The 16,853-nt window shown below is 52.0% G+C and overlaps 2 protein-coding genes across 8 annotated transcripts in view; one reads left to right on the forward strand and one right to left on the reverse strand.

The window, feature by feature from the left end:
* Window positions 1–11,159, forward strand: part of LRIG1 (leucine rich repeats and immunoglobulin like domains 1) — a 115,310-nt gene extending 104,151 nt beyond the window's left edge. Inside the window, exons 13-19 of one of the 2 annotated variants that reach the window (XM_055342873.1) lie at window positions 1,169–1,489; window positions 2,747–3,049; window positions 3,780–4,199; window positions 4,592–4,717; window positions 5,325–5,471; window positions 9,066–9,350; window positions 9,456–11,159. In XM_055342873.1, the coding sequence (XP_055198848.1) occupies window positions 1,169–1,489; window positions 2,747–3,049; window positions 3,780–4,199; window positions 4,592–4,717; window positions 5,325–5,471; window positions 9,066–9,350; window positions 9,456–9,715 (1,862 nt within the window). In that variant the 3' untranslated portion in view covers window positions 9,716–11,159. The remainder of the gene's footprint in view (window positions 1–1,168; window positions 1,490–2,746; window positions 3,050–3,779; window positions 4,200–4,591; window positions 4,718–5,324; window positions 5,472–9,065; window positions 9,351–9,455) is intronic. The other variant, XM_055342874.1, reaches the window with a different exon arrangement.
* Window positions 11,160–11,910: 751 nt separating this feature from the next.
* The window catches only part of SLC25A26 (solute carrier family 25 member 26), a 128,538-nt gene continuing 123,595 nt past the window's right edge, over window positions 11,911–16,853 (reverse strand). For all 6 annotated transcript variants that reach the window (XM_055342694.1, XM_055342692.1, XM_055342693.1 and 3 more), the window contains 2 exons: window positions 16,146–16,219; window positions 11,911–12,179 (listed from right to left, as the gene is read on the reverse strand). In XM_055342694.1, the coding sequence (XP_055198669.1) occupies window positions 12,062–12,179; window positions 16,146–16,219 (192 nt within the window). In that variant the 3' untranslated portion in view covers window positions 11,911–12,061. The remainder of the gene's footprint in view (window positions 12,180–16,145; window positions 16,220–16,853) is intronic.

Genomic DNA, 16,853 nt, shown 5'->3' on the forward strand with positions numbered 1-16,853 from the left:
TTTGTTTGGACAAATTGTTTGTTTGGACAAATATTGTAGTCTGTTATGTGCAGCCACTACAGTCCCTCCCTGGTTAGCTAATGACTGGACAGAAAATCCTTAAATCACTTCGGAAAGTCATTCATCCTCTGCCCAGCATCTCTGTTGTATGTTGACGGTATGCCACTACTTCCTGTTTAGTACCGAACCATACTCACAGGTAAGAAATGAGGATCCTCTCAGGTCTGTCTTGGGTATGCATATTGCCCTGCACATGCACGTGGCCTTCTAGAGCCTTAAGAACATGTTGGACCTTTTCAGTGCCCATGGTCTGCATTTCATTCACTGTTTTTTCTAGTCTTTTGGCCAGTGTCTTTTTGGCCTCAGCTGATATGGCCTCACCATGGGCTGCTGCTTGTTTCCATCAGATGTCCAATGGATAGGGCTTCCTTGCTGAGCCAACTGCCTCAGGTCACATAATGCCAGAGGATGGGGCTTTTGTTGGGGCTCCAAACCCATTCTGCCCCTCTCGGTGGTTGTTAAGCTGTTGGGTTTTAAGGATACCACAAAGCTAGGAAGAGAGGGATGGAACATAAGCTAAATTAGAATGTCACAAAGCTCATTTTCCTTCCTGAAATTCAGGCATTTTTTTGAGTCAACCCTCCATGGGTTGTTAGGGCCTTTTGGTTGTTACAGCCTTCTGGAATTCTTAAAAAGTTAATCATAACCATTTTTGCTAGTGTTGTTGTGGCTTTCATGGAGGTGCAGATTTTTGGAAGAGTTTGTCTCGCATTCTGGAAGTGCTTCCTACTCCACTCCTTTTGGAGTGAAGTTTGTGGGTAAGGTCTATGCAGTCATGACTGATGAGAATCACTTCCTGACTCTGTTAGTGTGTTCTGTGTTAAGGTAGTTAGCAAGTGAGGCGAACCGTGGCATTCTCATGGAAATTCTTGAAATACATGCTTTGGTACACGCATGCCAGTGGATGGGTTTGTTGTAATCAAGGAGTTTGGTCATAGAGGTGATACTGCCCAGAGGTTTATAATTGGATAAGGCCAGATATCCGTGGTATGAGTCGCTTACAGTGTTTGGTGGAGCTGAGGGCAAGCAGAGACCCTGAAAGATGTGGTCCCTCTGTGTCCTGAGAACCTGGGTGGGAGACTCTTAAATTTGGCTCTCCTCTCCCCAGATGACTTACCAAAGCCACAGATTATCACCCAGCCAGAGCCCACTATGGCTGTTGTGGGCAAGGACATCCGGTTCACGTGCTCAGCAGCCAGCAGCAGCAGCTCCCCGATGACATTTGCCTGGAAGAAGGACAACGAGGTTCTGGCCAATGCCGACATGGAGAACTTTGCTCACGTCCGCACACAGGATGGGAAGGTGATGGAGTACACCACCATCCTGCACCTGCGCCACGTCACCTTCGGACATGAGGGCCGCTACCAGTGTGTCATCACCAACCACTTCGGTTCTACCTACTCCCACAAAGCCAGGCTCATTGTGAATGGTAAGGAAGTGCTGTTCACTCCAGTGTAGGAGTCCTCTAGAGCCACCCGTGCTTCTCTGTGATCCGGGTGGGAAGGATACAGACAGGAGACACGCAGCTTCACTGGCACATTACTGTATCACTAGCACCCGGCTGGCCCCCGAGCAAGTTTTGTAGATTTCATGAAGGCTTTTTCTCAGTGATTTACCTGTTTTTGAAGACTTATTTTCTATCCAGCTGTTATGTTCAATGAAATTATGGGCCCAAGCCTCGTATTTTTATCCATTTATTATTCTTTGCAAACTTTGACGTCTGATATCCAGATCCCAAGCAAACCCTGACTGTAGGGAAGCTCTTGCCCTCTGAGCTTTAGAGCCTATCAAGGTGGCTTTTCTCAGGGCTGCTATTTGTTAGAGTGAGTTTAGGGTAGAAGACAAGTCAATAGCTAGAGTAGGTAAGCCCCCACCCACCACAGTAACCTGATTAAACCTCCCGTTAAAAAGTGCTGGAACCACCGTGTCTTGAAGCCCTTAAAGATCACAGGAAAGCACAGTCTTTACCCCACTTTGGCCTACTGTCTTGGCTTATCCTGAAGGAGTCCTCTTTGTTATCAAAAGCTCCGTGAGCAGTTAGACTTCCCACTGAAATGACCTTGATGGGAACTGCAGTGATGCCCGGTCTGTGCTGGATGCTAACTGCTGGGTCAGGGAGTATGTGGCAGAAATAAGCTAACCAACTGCCTATAGCTCGTGAGCATCCAGTGACGTGGCCCCAACACCCCTCCCCTCCATGGGTTTCTTCAAGAGGGAAGGGCCATCCTGTTGCTCTGCCCAGGGAGAGGGCTGGTCTTCCTTCCTGCTCTCATTACATCCTATTGGAGCAGATACCTTTGTTTCCCGGGCTCTGTTCCGGTGGCTACTTAAGGCAGGCAAGTGTCAGACCCCAGCATTTATGGGGTATCTCCATATGGAAAGATTGCCTCATAAGGGATCAAAGGGGAATGGCTTCATAGAAAGTTTCCATCTTAGGGGGCTGAGAGCAGTCTTGGGTTAACGAGAGAGCCAGCCCTGGAAGGAAGAGGCTGGGCAGTTTTGGGAAGCCTACTGCTCCTCTCTCAAAGGCGGTGGGCACTCCCACCGTCTGTTCTAGCCCAGCCTTGGCACAAAGGGTGGGGAGGGGACACCCCCATATAGAGCGGGAGGTCTCTTTCCCAGAGGATTGTCCGGCCTTTGCATCCTGCTTTTCCTTAATGCGAGCCTGACGGTATGTATTTTGCAGTGTTGCCGTCATTTACCAAAATCCCCCACGACCTTGCCATCCGCACCGGCACCACGGCCCGTCTTGAATGTGCAGCCACCGGCCACCCTAACCCCCAGATCGCTTGGCAGAAGGATGGAGGCACGGATTTCCCTGCTGCTCGTGAACGACGCATGCACGTCATGCCCGATGATGATGTATTTTTCATCACAAATGTGAAGATAGAGGACATGGGGCTTTACAGCTGTACCGCCCAGAACTCGGCCGGCACCGTTTCCGTGAACGCCACCCTGACAGTCTTTGGTTCGACCACTCCTCCCCTAAGTATATGAGTACACGTGTGCGGATGTGGGAGAGGGCCCTCGAATAGCACAGATACCTAGTGGCGAGGTTCTCAAACGCTTCTGTGGAACCTACAGTGGCTGAGTGTGGTGTCCTGGTTCTAGTTGTTTAAAATGTTGAGATGTTGGGGATCCCTGGGTGGCACAGCAGTTTGGCGCCTGCCTTTGGCCCAGGGCGCGATCCTGGAGACCCGGGATCGAGTCCCACATCGGGCTACCGGTGCATGGAGCCTGCTTCTCCCTCTGCCTGTGTCTCTGCCTCCCTCTCTCTCTCTCTCTCTCTCTGTGACTATCATAAATAAATAAAAATTAAAAAAATAAATAAAAATAAAATGTTGAGATGTTGAGCTGCTAACATTTTCTTGAACAAGTGTTTTTTTTTTTTTTTAAGATAGCCACTGAATTAAGGGAGTATTTTTTATAGAGCTTTGATATGGAACATTCTAGACCTGGCCTGCTGAAGAATAGAGGCCTGGCCCAGGAGAGGTGGGGGAGGAGGGGTTTCTGTGTGGCTCGGGGTTAGTTCCCCCTCCTTGTTGAAGCCACCCCCCCAGGATGGTAATGATTTAGTCATTGTGTTCGGTCTTCTAAAAAGCTCGCCACTCTGGTAAAAGATCTCAAGTGGCACTTCACTGAGGAGTTGGACTGTCCTTTGTCCAGAAGACAGGGCAGGCCCACAGAATAACCATATGGTCTCCTCTGACTTCTTGCAGAAAGCCCGTCCCTGGTGGTACCTCTGGAAGACCGTGTGGTGTCCATGGGAGAGACGGTGGCTCTCCAGTGCAAAGCGACCGGGAACCCCACCCCCCGCATCACCTGGTTAAAGGGGGGCCGCCCCCTGAGCCTCACTGAGCGGCACCACTTCACCCCCGGCAACCAGCTGCTTATCGTTCAGAACGTGGTAGTGGAGGACGCGGGCCAGTACACGTGTGAGATCTCCAACACCCTGGGCACGGAGCGGGCGCACAGCCAGCTGAGCATCCTGCCCGCCCCTGGCTGCAGGAAGGATGGCACCACTGTGGGCATCTTCACCATCGCAGTGGTGTGCAGCATCGTCCTGACGTCCTTGGTCTGGGTGTGCATCATCTACCAGACCAGGAAGAAGAGTGAGGAGTACAGTGTCACCAACACAGGTTAGCCGCTGCTGGCTGAGCTCGCCAAGGGGAGAAGAGCGGTGCTGTCCGTAGAGGAGGCAGGTCCACAGGGGCACCCTTGGCCCGTGCTTGGTGGCCGCCGTGTGCTGGCTTGTTGCCGCAGTGACCTCACGGTACTGTGCTTCTGCTAGTCCTGGCTCCCCTGCCATCACTGCGCTCTCTTTTGCGGGCTCAGACCTCTGACTGCTCCATTTTTGCACCCAGGTGGGGAGCGAGGCTAAGCTGGGCCCTCCAGACAAGCTCTCTACACAGCCTGGGCGGCTGCTGTTGACAGATTCTGCTGTCTGGGCCTGACGTTAACAAGTGTTTTCATTTCTTATCACCACAAAAGATCAGGGTACCTGGTATTTGACCATCATGTCTCCTTGCAGATGAAACCATTGTGCCGCCGGATGTTCCAAGCTACCTCTCTTCTCAGGGGACTCTTTCTGACCGACAGGAAACTGTGACCAGGACTGAGGGTGGCCATCAGGCCACTGGGCACATCGAGAGCAACGGTAAGGCCTCAGAGCCTGACGTGGCCATGTCCTCAGGAGCCTCCTGCCCCTTCCCAGGGCAGGTGCATGGCTGTACGTCGAGCACATCTGACCCAGAAAGCTGGCCGACTCAAGCCTTCTGTCGGGTTCTCTTAGCCCTGCCCTGTGCATGGTTTGCAAGGTTTTAAAAATCCAACCCCTGGGAAGTTACTACATGGGGCTTACATCCTAGTCAGGATGAGGTAGGATTGAAATAAGAAGCCGCAAAGGGCATTACAGGTCCTGAAAGCAACCCATTCGTTGAGTAGGGGATAGGCCCAGGCCTGCTCTGTGGCCCCATGTCTGCTACTAGAACATTCTCCTAGGGTGAGCTACCTCTACAGGGGAGACTGCATGCTTGCAGGGGCAGGTCTGTCCTTCTAAGAACTGCTCGCCAGCACGGCTCTGAACACCAAAAGGCCTGCCTGCGGGGAAGCCTGTTACAAATGCTCCTTGCTGGTCAGCCCAGGCACCTACCACCGTAAAGAACATTGTAAAAAGGACCATTTTAGTAGCCTTGCCACTTGTTCTCATCAGGCTGACTCTGAGGAGTGAGCCCCTCATTTCTAACTGTGGGAATCTACTGCAGGTGTTTGTCCAAGAGACGCAAGCCTCTTTGCAGAGGTGGACGCTCATGGCGTTACGTGCAGGCAGCCCCAGCTCTGCACCGGATGTAACAAGGAGCCGTGGGACGGGATGGAGAAAGCCCAGCGGAGACCTGGTCCGCAGAAGATGGGTAAGAGATGCTCTCACCAGGCAGTCTTCAGTTCTTTTTTTTTTTTTTATAAATTAATTTTTATTGGTGTTCGATTTACCAACATACAGAATAACACCCAGTGCTCATCCCGTCAAGTGTACCCCTCAGTGCCCGTCACCCATTCACCCCCACCCCCCACCCTCCTCCCCCTCCACCACCCCTAGCTCATTTCCCAGAGTTAGAAGTCTTTATGTTCTGTCTCCCTTTCTGATATTTCTCACACATTTCTTCTCCCTTCCCTTATATTCCCTTTCGCTATTATTCATATTCCCCAAATGAATGAGAACATACACTGTTTGTCCTTCTCCGGTTACTGTGGCCAAGTTCAAAAAGGGTGTTGCCTGAGTTCTCCTCTGGGATTTTGATGGAATCTTGTCTCACATTTAGATCTTTCATCTATTTTGAGTTTATCTTTGTGTATGGTGCAAGAGAGTGGTCCAGTTTCATTCTTCTGCATGTGGATGTCCAATTTTCCCAGCACCATTTATTGAAGAGACTGTCTTTCTTCTAGTGGATCGTCTTTCCTCCTTTATCGTATATTAGTTGACCATAAAGTTCAGGGTCCACTTCTGGGTTCTCTGTTCTGTTCCATTGATCTATGTGTCTGTTTTTGTGCCAGTACCACACTGTCTTGATGAACACAGCTTTGTAGTACAACCTGAAATCTGGCATTGTGATGCCCCCAGATATGGTTTTCTTTTTCCCCTGGCTGTTTGGGGTCTTTTCTGATTCCACACAAATCTTAAAATAATTTGTTCTAAGTCTCTGAAGAAAGTCCATGGTATTTTGATAGGGATTGCATTATACGTGTAAATTGCCCTGGGTAACATTGACATTTTCACAATATTAATTCTGCCAATCCATGAGCATGGAATATTTTTCCATCTCTTTGTGTCTTCCTCAATTTCTTTCAGAAGTGTTCTATAGTTTTTAGGGTATATTTTGAGAACCATTTGAATGGTAAATGGTTCTCCAACCTTTTATTTTCAGGTTGTAGGTGTCCTTCTGTCTCAAATGAGTCTCTTGTAGACAGCAAATAGATGGGTCCTGTTTTTTAATCCAGTCTGAAACTCTGCGCCTTTTGATGGGGTCATTAAGCCCATTCACGTTCAGAGTTACTTGAACTTCTTCTTAAAGGGGAGTTTTAAGAGTCCCCCTTAAAATTTCTTGCAGAGCTGGTTTGGAGGTCACATATTCTTTCAGTTCCTGCCTGTCTTGGAAGCTCTTTATCTCTCCTTCCATTTTGAATGAGAGCCTTGCTGGATAAAGTATTCTTGGTTGCATGTTCTTCTCATTTAGGACCCTGAATATATCCTGCCAGCCCTTTCTGGCCTGCCAGGTCTCTGTGGAGAGGTCTGCTGTTACCCTAATATTCCTCCCCATGAAAGTCAGGGACTTCTTGTCTCTTGCTGCTTTAAGGATCTTCTCTTTATCTTTGGAATTTGCAAGCTTCACTATTAGATGTCGAGGTGTTGAACGGTTTTTATTGATTTTAGGGGGGGATCTCTCTATTTCCTGGATCTGAATGCCTGTTTCCCTTCCCAGATTGGGAAAGTTTTCAGCTAGGATTTGTTCAAATACATATTCTGGCCCTCTGTCCCTTTCGGCGCCCTCGGGAACCCCAATTAAACGTAGGTTTTTCTTCCTTAGAGTGTCATTTATTTGCCTTAATCTGTCTTCATGGTCCCTTAATTGATTGTCTCTTTTTTCCTCAGTTTCCCTCTTTGCCATTAACTTGTCTTCTATGTCACTCACTCGTTCTTCCACCTCGTTAACCCTCGTCTTAGGACTTCTAGTTTGGATTGCATCTCATTCAATTGATTTTTAATTTCTGCCTGATTGGATCTAAATTCTGCAGTCATGAAGTCTCGTGAGTCCTTAATGCTTTTTTCTAGAGCCACCAGTAGCTGTAGAATAGTGCTTCTGAATTGGCTCTCTGACATTGAAGTGTAATCCAGATTTTGTAACTCTGTGGGAGAGAGGGCTGTTTCTGATTCTTTCTTTTGAGGTGAGGTTTTCCTTCTAGTCATTTTGCTCAGTGCAGAGTGGCCAGAAACAAGTTGTATTGGAACACGGGGGAGTATCACTGGTCCGTCCAGCTGGTCTTCTGGGGGAGGGGCCTGCTGTGCTGATTTTCAGGTGTTAGCACTTGGGGGAGCTGCTCTGCCCCTGCCTGCTGCAGGGCTCAGCGGGGGTTGTTTACCCCATGGGGCCCCAGGAGGAACAGTCGCAGTTGCTATGGCAACTCTGGAAGCCTGGATTCAGCCTCCGCAGGAACTACGGGGCTCGGGGCTCTCGGCTCTCCGTCCGCAGGGCCTGGAGGCTCCGGGGCGGGGCCGCTGATCTGCTCAGCTCGGGGCAGGAGCGTCCTCGCTGTCCTGGGCCCTCCCGGCCTCTGCCTGTCCCGGGGGAGGCCGGATCCTGGGCTGTGTCCCGGCGCCCTGTGCTCCGGGGCCTGCGCTGGTGGATTCGCGCTCCCGCCCCACAGCTCCCTCCCTGGAGCCGCTCCCGAGCCCCTCCGAGCTGCTCCGGTCGGTCCCGCCGTGCGCGCTGCAGCCCTTAGGGAGCTCGGAGCACTCCCCTGCGCTCGCAGGTGTCTGTTAGTGTCCCCGGGAGCCCGAGGGCATCCCCGCTCTCCTGGGTCCTGCTCCAACTCCCTGCGAGCCCCTTTCCGCCCGCCCGGGAAGGTTGGTGCAGCTCCTGCTCCTCCGGGACGGGGCTCTCCTGTCCTGGGGACACTCGCCCCGGCCTCAGCCCGGCTCCTCGCGGGCCCCTCCCCCTCGGAGGCCTTTTGTTCCTTTATTTCTCTTTCCCCGTCTTCCTACCTTGATAGAAGCGCGGACTCTTCTCACTGTAGCATTCCAGCTGGTCTCTCTTTACATCTCAGGCCGAATTCGTAAATTTTCAGGATGGTTTGAAGGTTATCTAGGTAATTTGGTGGGGACAGGTGACTCGGGGACCCTGCTCTTCCGCCATCTTGCCCCTCCCCTCCAGTCTTCAGTTCTTGAAATTAAAATTCAAGTAGACCTGTTCATTCAGTGAGAGGGATGCATTCCCGGTCTAAGACTAGCTCAGAATTTGGTATTCAGTGCATAAACAGGAAGCTGTGGCCTGGCTCTTGTAATCTGAAGTAGCATGTCTCCTAAATAAATCTGTGCTGTGGTGAGCCTGGGCTTGAACTTTCCAGATTTATAGGCAAATTAAATAAGGGGCAAGGCCCAAATCAAAGTATCTTTTCACCAGGGCTGTTTTTGAGGCTATTTGTCTAATTATTCCAAAGACTCCTGACACCACAGGGATGTCATGCAGTGGGATTTTTTTTTCTCTTCTCTGTGATCAGAGCAGTAGGACCACTTTCTCTCATGAAGCAATTAATCTGAAATGCTGAAACATGGAGGGCCCATTCTTCACTAATGGCTCGGTATCAGCCCAGTCCTTTCTCTGGGCTGATGCAACACTTGGGGGAAGAGGGGAGTTTTTAGAGTTGGTCTGTGCAGGCCCCTGGAGCTCCCTGTTCCGGGTGGGGATGCAGACCTTGGTGGCCATGGCTCTAATCCATCTCCGTCCCTGCAGAGCACAGTGGCCCGGCTGCGTGCGGTGACTGTAACACTGACTCGGACGGTTACTCCAAGGAACAAGCTTTCTATCCTCAGCCTGTGACCAGAGACGGCACACAGCCAGGTACACTAAGCAGCCAGGAGCCCAGTCAGACGGACCGAGAACGTTCTCCGCATCATGTGACCAGTGGGACTGCTGACAGGTCCCGCGCCGACTGCAAGGGGTCCCTCTATCCCAGTAACCACGACAGAATGCTGACACCCTTGAAGAAAAAGCCAGTGGCACCTGTAGATGGGAAAGGTAGATGCTCATGGTCTTCCAAGGAGGCACCTGCAGGTGGGGGCGGGGAGGGGGTCGGTAAGCAGCCAGACGGGAGGCTCTGACGTGCCCTCTCCTTTCTCACAGGGGCCTCCTCTGGGACTCTAGCGAGGCTGTGTGAGCCAGACTCCATAGACCTCCAGCCTCCCTCGACATTAACTCCAGGCAGTCCCGAGCTCCCAGAAGCCTCCTCAGGCTTTCCTGACGTCCCCAGTGAAGGCCAGCACTTGCTTCTTTCCAACAGACACCTCCCCCAAGCGTGTGACTCCAGTCCCGAGTCCCTACCGCTGACAGGACAGCTCCCCGGGCAACGGGGAGTACCCCTGCTCTTTGCACCGAAAAGCTAGGCTTTGTCTACCTCAGCTCTTGTGTCCGTCTCTACAGGAAAGAGGTAGGAGAGGCTGTAAGGAAGCTTGAGTTCAAGCGTCACTGATGTGTACAGAGTTTTTAAACTTCCATGTGGAGTGTCCGTGGTCTAAAGGACTTGCAGCTGAAGCACAGAACCGCCAGAGGCTATTGTGTACAAAAGCAGAAAAGTATTTGATACCATTGTACGTAAGAGTTTTCAGAGATTTCCTATATATTATATATCTTTTGCAGAGGCTATTTTAATCTTTAGTGCATGGTTAACAGAAAAAAAAAGTACAATTTTGACAATATTATTTTTCATATCAGGTTGCTGTTTAATTTTGGAAGGGGGGCAGGGAATAATAGTTCTGGTGCCTTAATGCACGGATGGAAGTTGTAGAAGCTAAAAACCACATCTGCTCCTAGGAGTATCTGGCGGGTGGGGAGGGGAAGTCCTTGGGTTTGTATTGCACTTCATAGGCCAGCCCCGTGGGAGGCTGTACGGCCCGAGCCTTCGTGTGCGTTGGAACTCACTTCCTGTCAGTATTGCTCACGTGTGGCTGCTCTTGCAGTTCACCTCCCTGCAGAGTCCAGAGATGCCCATGTCGTCCTGTACCTCTGCCATACGTGACTTTCTTGAAAGCTTAAGTTCTTGCCAAGCAGGATGGGGGTAGTTAATCTGCCACGAGGCATTTGTTCCAAGCAATTAAGCACCACCTGCCTTTCTTCTATGAGAAAAGCAAATGTGGTTGTCATCCCGATCATTCGATTGTCATTCGAGGCTTTTTATTAAGGTAGAGGCTGCTGGTGTTGGTACCTGTGGATTTTTCAATAGTGATGTTTTAGTTCTGCCAATATAATTAATATGACATTGATCATGGGGGAGAAAAAGGATCGAGTCCTTACTTTTCAGGGCTAGCTTATCTCTACTGAGGATCCGGAGCCTGTTCTCTCCACGTCCTTCCCTCCCACCGACAGACCCGGGCTGGGACTGTACAAGCTTAAGAAGCCCTTGACCTGGGCCTATTTGCACTTTGGAGACCGGTAGCCAACCATCTTGTGAGTGCCAATGTGTATTTCAGGAAAAACTGCATTGAAACAAGGTCCTTAAAATCTCAGAAAGCAAGTTCCTTTAGCCAAAAAGCTGAAGGTAGAGACTGACAAAATGGTTGTTATATTTTACTGTCCGGTGTCATCACTGTTCTAAAAGGTAAGCACATTCAGACTTGTGTTCTCAACAGTCAACTGATTGTTACTTCCACAAAATATGTGAATTTGCTGCTTCTGAGAGGCAATGTGAAAGAGGAAGTATTACTTTTATGTACAAAGTTGTTTATTTATAGAAATTTTGGTACAGTGTACATTGAAAAACATGTAAAATATTGAAGTGTCTAACAAACGGCGTTGAAGTGTCTTTAATAAAGGTTCATTTATAAATGCTGATTGTGTGGCTGGGGCATTCTTCTTACCTACGCTGTAAGCGGCACTGTTTCACCCCGTTCTGTTCCAAAAACTCCCTTACATTCTGCCTTTAATTATCTGTTTTCCCGAAAAGGGGAAAACTTCTTCTCGGCAAGCAAAATCATATACTTGTTTGCTCCGGGGAAGATACACCACCCCTGGATTCCTGAGATTTCTAACAAACACCTGGAGCTTATTAGTCAAGCTCTGAAATGGTGACCTCCCCCATTTCGTCCCTTCTAATTTCCAGTACTGTGCAACAGACCTGACCAGGCGTGGAGAAATGGTGCTGTCTCCCCGCTGGCCCAGGCCCCTCCTTTGGGGCTCCCGGGGAGAAGCGGGACTCAGGTCCTCAGTGGGCCCACCACGCCCTCCCAGCCCTGGGCTGCAACTGCTGGCTCTGTCTCACACCACGCGGGCTGCTGGACACTTCTCTGTAAAATAATACAGTCGTGTTCTTTAGGGGACATCTGAGGGTAATTAGGAACAGCAGCCTGGCTGCCAGAAGAATGCCTGCTTGCACCTGCAGTTCATTGTTTTTAAACGGAGCCCGAAGCTTCACCACAGGGAGACACCCAGTGTCGGGCACCACTTTCCTGCTCCCTGTCGAGCTCCCACCCCCGCCCCACCCCCGCCCACCACGACCCAATGAGAAGCGTCTGTGCCTCCCTCGGTGTCCGCTAGCACGGGGCAGGAGAGGCAGGACAGCTACAGATCCAATGAAGGCTCTGGGCAGCATCACCACATGGATTTATTACGGGGGTCTGAGAGGAGGGCACCACCAGGGCCGGGGCTCCGGTCCTCGCACACCGGAGCCTGGCGACTGCAGCTGCTCGCACGGTGTCCCCTTCCCTGAGAGCAGAGCATGGGGCACCGTCCTGGAGTCAGGGGCTCGCCCTGCCAAGTTCCAACAGCAAGCTGCGGGTTTGCTCATAAGCACCAAGAAAGATGAAACCTCCCAGACCGATGGCTGCCGTTCGAGGGAAGACACCTGCAAATAATCCAGGGGAGGAAAAAAGCAGAAGGAAAAGACTTTTTTTAAATTGGTGTGTGTAAAAAAGGTTAAATTCCAACACCCACAGCTTGCACAGCTCAGCACACCATGCCCATTAGACCCCACACGGCACTTAGAGCGTGTGCTTTTGCTCTCAGAATGGCGCTGAATTACATTCCCAAGCAGACTCGCTGAAGTTGGGTCCCAGCTGCTTGTTAGCCAACGTGGCTAAATACCAAACCTCTTACTTGGGAGCCTCACAATTAAGTCTAGTAATTGGTTAAGAAAAACTCTGTCTCCACAACAGTCCCGTTGAAAACTTGCAGACCGGCTGTGTCCCTGGGAGATGAGGAACGGGACCCTGGGAGTGGAGTCACAGGCCTAAACCGTGGGGTGGCCTCGGCCCACCCTGGGGATGAAGGTAGGCTCTGTGTGTTGGAGATTTTCCCGCAAATCTGCCGCTCCTCCCAGTGACTCAGTTGCATTTTGTCCTGACCCGAGAGGCCCCCGGATGTGATGCTAGACCAGGGAAGTGAGTCTCCATGCATTCCCTAGTTGTCTTCTCCTCTGGGGAAGGACCAGAAGGGCCAACGACCCAGGCAGAGCCTCTCGAAGGTTCAGTCCCCACGCACCGCATGAGGCCGGTCAGAGGTGCGAATAATCAAAGGCAGAGTAAAAGAACAATATTACTGGGGATGCAAACTGGAGGTTCACTCTCGAAAAACCACCCCGTGGCTGTGCACAGGTATTTGTTCGAAGGGGTTCGTCACGGCCCTGCCGCTAACCAGAGAAACTGCAGAGGCCCCGCCCGAGGCGGCCCCCAGGAACCGACACAGATTCCCACAGCAGGCTCTGACAAAAGTCCAGTCCCCAAGCTGTGCCCCTGGTCACGGCAAGGATGTGTCCTCAACTTTCTCCGGGGGGCCAGGATGACAGGAAACATTCCCTGTCTTTCTAGAATAACTGAGCCTTTTTACCAAGAGTGTGACTTCTGTAAGCAGAGAAAATCAGAACTAAAGGGCTTTGTAGTGAGGACGCTTTGGGTGAGGTCTAGGGAAGGCAAGTGTAAACGGTCAGGTTTTCGGAAAAGGACATCACCCCTAAGAGGAGGAACATCCCCAGTAAGCTAAGTAGGGACTGGCCAAGAACGTGGGCGGAGAGGGACCCCGCGGCCCGGTTTCGGCAGGCCTGCTGGCACAGGTCAGCGCGCCTCCTGAGCGTTTCTGAGGAGAACGGACTTCGTGTTGGGGGGCCCTTACGATTGAAGTCATTAAGTGAAATACTACAGACGAGAATCTCTTGTTCTTGTCTAGAAGTAGCCACGGAAGCGATACAAGGAGAAAAGCCGGCTCAGCGTCAGGCACGGTTTCTGCGTGAGGTGTTCGGTGAGGACAGAAACTCCTCAGTTACGGCTTCGAGGCCCCTGGGACCCTCCTGCCCGACCTACAGAGAAGGGGGCCAGGCGGGAGGCCTGCAGGGGCCGGGACAGGGGGCGCCTCTGCCACGAAAGCCTCCCTCCCTCCCGAGAGGCCTGTCTGGGTTCAGCCCTGCTGCTTGCTCCTGGCTGCTCCTGGCACCAGGCAGATGGAAGCAGTTTATGGCTTCACTAGACGACACCTGACTCTATTAACATAATTATAGCCTTAGAGCAGAGTCATTTGTAGAGCAAGCGCCCCAACCAGCGAGGGGGCCGACGCTTGAGCAGAGCGGGGCTGGGGCTGGGGCTGTGCTGGCGGACCCCGGCGGGCACCGAGCGGGGGCACCGAGCACGGGGCGGCCGCGAGCGTTACACGGAGGGCGCGGTCCGGAAACGGGGCAGGCCAGCCTGGGGGCAAGGGGCCAGGAGCGATGCAGGCCCAACGGGCTTCGCCCTCCGCTTTCCGGCTGGTGGACTGGAGGAGCGAGTGGTGTTTCTATTTGGGAGAAGCCCGTCTGCCGCAGAGCGGAGAGCCCAGCCGGTGCCAGCACGTGGTCTGCCCCGTGGACCACCAGGCACCACCGAAGCGTCCCCACTTGCCCGGGAGGCCAGCACGGGTCCCTGCGGGGGGAGGAGGCTGCTCCCGCGGGGCAGGTGTGCTCAGGGCTGGAGGAGGGGCGGCAGGGGCCGTGTGGGAGGCAGACAGGCGGCCAGGCCAGCCCGGCCGGGAGGCTTCGGGCCCTGGATGCCCAGGGCTGGGGGGTAGAGCAGGGGCCCAAGCCGGCAGGGATCTTTTTGTTTTGCTTGCTTTAGGTTACAATCCTTTGGTCAAGTTAGTTGGTGCCTCTGATCCTCTCAGTAGGAAGCTGGTGGAAAGGAGCATCTCTTAAGGGACAAGTGCGGCTGCTTGGAACACTAAGGACAGCCCCGTGTACTACTGAGAGCCCCAGCGGGAGAGGCAGATTTCCACATCACCTTTGCAGGGCTGACACTGGGGACACCCTGGCCTCTGCCTCTCATTCTGGCGCGGCCCAGTTACTCAACACCGAGCACGCAGCCCAGCTAGGAGAGGGAGGGTTCCGTTGCCATCAGCTCCCCGAGGGAAGGCCTCGGCAAGCTCTCGGTGCCCGGGGCGCTGCCCACCCTGCCGTACCCGCCTCTGGCCGCGGTCTCAAGGAAGGCAGATGCCCTGCAGCTCCATACCAAGTCCACAGAGCTGAGTCAAGAGCAGAGGTCTGACCCGTAGTTGCCATAAAATCAAACATGAGCAACAGTGAAGCAGATCGGGCGGCGAAATTCAGCATACGGACTTTATGGTCTAAAAAAGCTGCTGCAGGCAACATGTCCGTGTCCCCAAACCTGCTGGAAACACTGAGAATCTTTCACCTGCTACTAAAGAGTGGCCTTCGAGCTCTCTCTTCTCTCACACCATTTCACCGTTCAATGGGAGATCTGCGTCAAAATCCATGTGTCTGAGCTACGAGCCACCAGCTTGCGCCAAGTTAGCTGCAAGTGGCTGACTTGCGGTGCACGTGCTCCCACTCCGCCGTTCCCTTGCGCATGCTCAAATACTCCTTCCCATTAAACCCTCTTCTTGTCTCAAAATCCTTAAGTCCATCATCAACCAGCAGCAGTCCTTCACAGGTGGCCCATTCAACAAAACCACCTGACACGACCTACTTTTCAAACTACCAGTTGGAAATTTTGAATAGAAAATGAGGCCATTCTCCTGCAAAAACCTTACCCGGGTCCTGATCAATATGCCTCATGTTCCCCAACTATCAGCCAGCTGGAAGAAAAACCTGGCAAGTGCACACAACACTATAATCAAATCACCAACATGGCACCTGGACGAGGAGGTGGCAGTGCCTCAGCTTTGCTCTCCCCACCAGCCAAATCCTGCCACAACGCTCACTCCTGGCCCTCCAGGAGGAGGCTGAGGCTTTGCTCTCTCAGGAAAATCACTCGTAGGCCATTCCAAAGAGAACGGTGTAATTTCGCACACCTGTAGACCCAACACTTGGATCTCTTTATAGATTGTAAAAGCAACGTGGAAAGCACGTTTTGAAAAGCAGGCGTTTGAAGACATGATGCTAGAAGTCTGCGGCGCTGAGGAAAGCACAGAGTGGGTTCTAAGCAAGACCACGCACTCGGTGGTACAGGGAAAATAGCTGTTACTGATAACAGTCCTAAGTCTCCCCAACCACAAGCGCTTTCCTCTAAATGTCACCCTGGCTCCCTTGCATTCCTAAATTACGTAACTGGAAGCCTGTTTGCTCAGAGCTGCAGCCCAGAACCTGGGGGGGTGGGGGGGTGGACGTGGATGTCCTCCAACGCTGAGATGGCCAAGTCTGGCAATCACGTGGCTAGACATTGCGTCAACCTGACTGTGCACTAGCATCTCACATAGGCGACATCGAGTATGTTTTATGTGGTGTAAACAGAGACCCAACCAGGCCGACCAGAAGGAAGGAAAGGGGTTCATCCCGCTCAGGCTAAGGGAGGAAGAGCCGGGGGAGGGGCGGAAAGGCAGTTCCACCTTCCCTCTTGTCCTTACCCTGACAGCCCCTGCGTCCTCCAGACCCCGTGCAGCGCAGAGAGTACATTGCCGCTAGCGGTGCTGGAACCAGCCTGTGTAACAGGACAACAGACAGAGCCATTATCTTATGAAATTCCCCAACTGATCGTCAGATGCACAGCTCCCACCACCACCCTTTAGGACAGTCTGAAACAGTGGGGAGCTTCTCCGGAGTCAGGGCCCCCGGACCGCACTAGACCAGAAGCCCTTCCACTCCAGCCCACAGGTAAGCCTCCCAGGAAGCTCCTTTCCTAGGCTCTCGCAGTACTGAGCTGGATGCAGAGCTCACTGGATAATGCACCGACAGCTGTTGGACCGGAAGAAGACTGAGAACAACAGTAACTGCTCTGAGAAGAATGGGCCATAATCATACAGCCGGTCCAGCTGTGAACTCACCCAAGTAGCTAATAAACACATTTAGTAAAGAGCACTGTGTTCAATTTAAAACAGGACCGACCGATACTCTCAGGTCTGGCCTTGTCAACCTACATATTAGAATCTCGCATTCATCTTTCCACTTTTCCGTAAGGGTAGGACTTTTTTTCTATTGTTGTGCCCCAGATATGTTATGCACATCGCATTCCATGAGATCTTGGTCTAGCTTTTTCTGTATCATCTTTTCAACAAAAAAAATTTTTTTAAAGATTTTATTTATTTATTCATGGGGGGGTGGAGCAGAGACACAGG

The sequence above is a fragment of the Nyctereutes procyonoides genome, unplaced genomic scaffold (assembly GCF_905146905.1).
Source record: "Nyctereutes procyonoides isolate TBG_1078 unplaced genomic scaffold, NYPRO_anot_genome, whole genome shotgun sequence".
In the NCBI taxonomy this organism is placed as follows: Eukaryota; Metazoa; Chordata; class Mammalia; order Carnivora; family Canidae; genus Nyctereutes; species Nyctereutes procyonoides.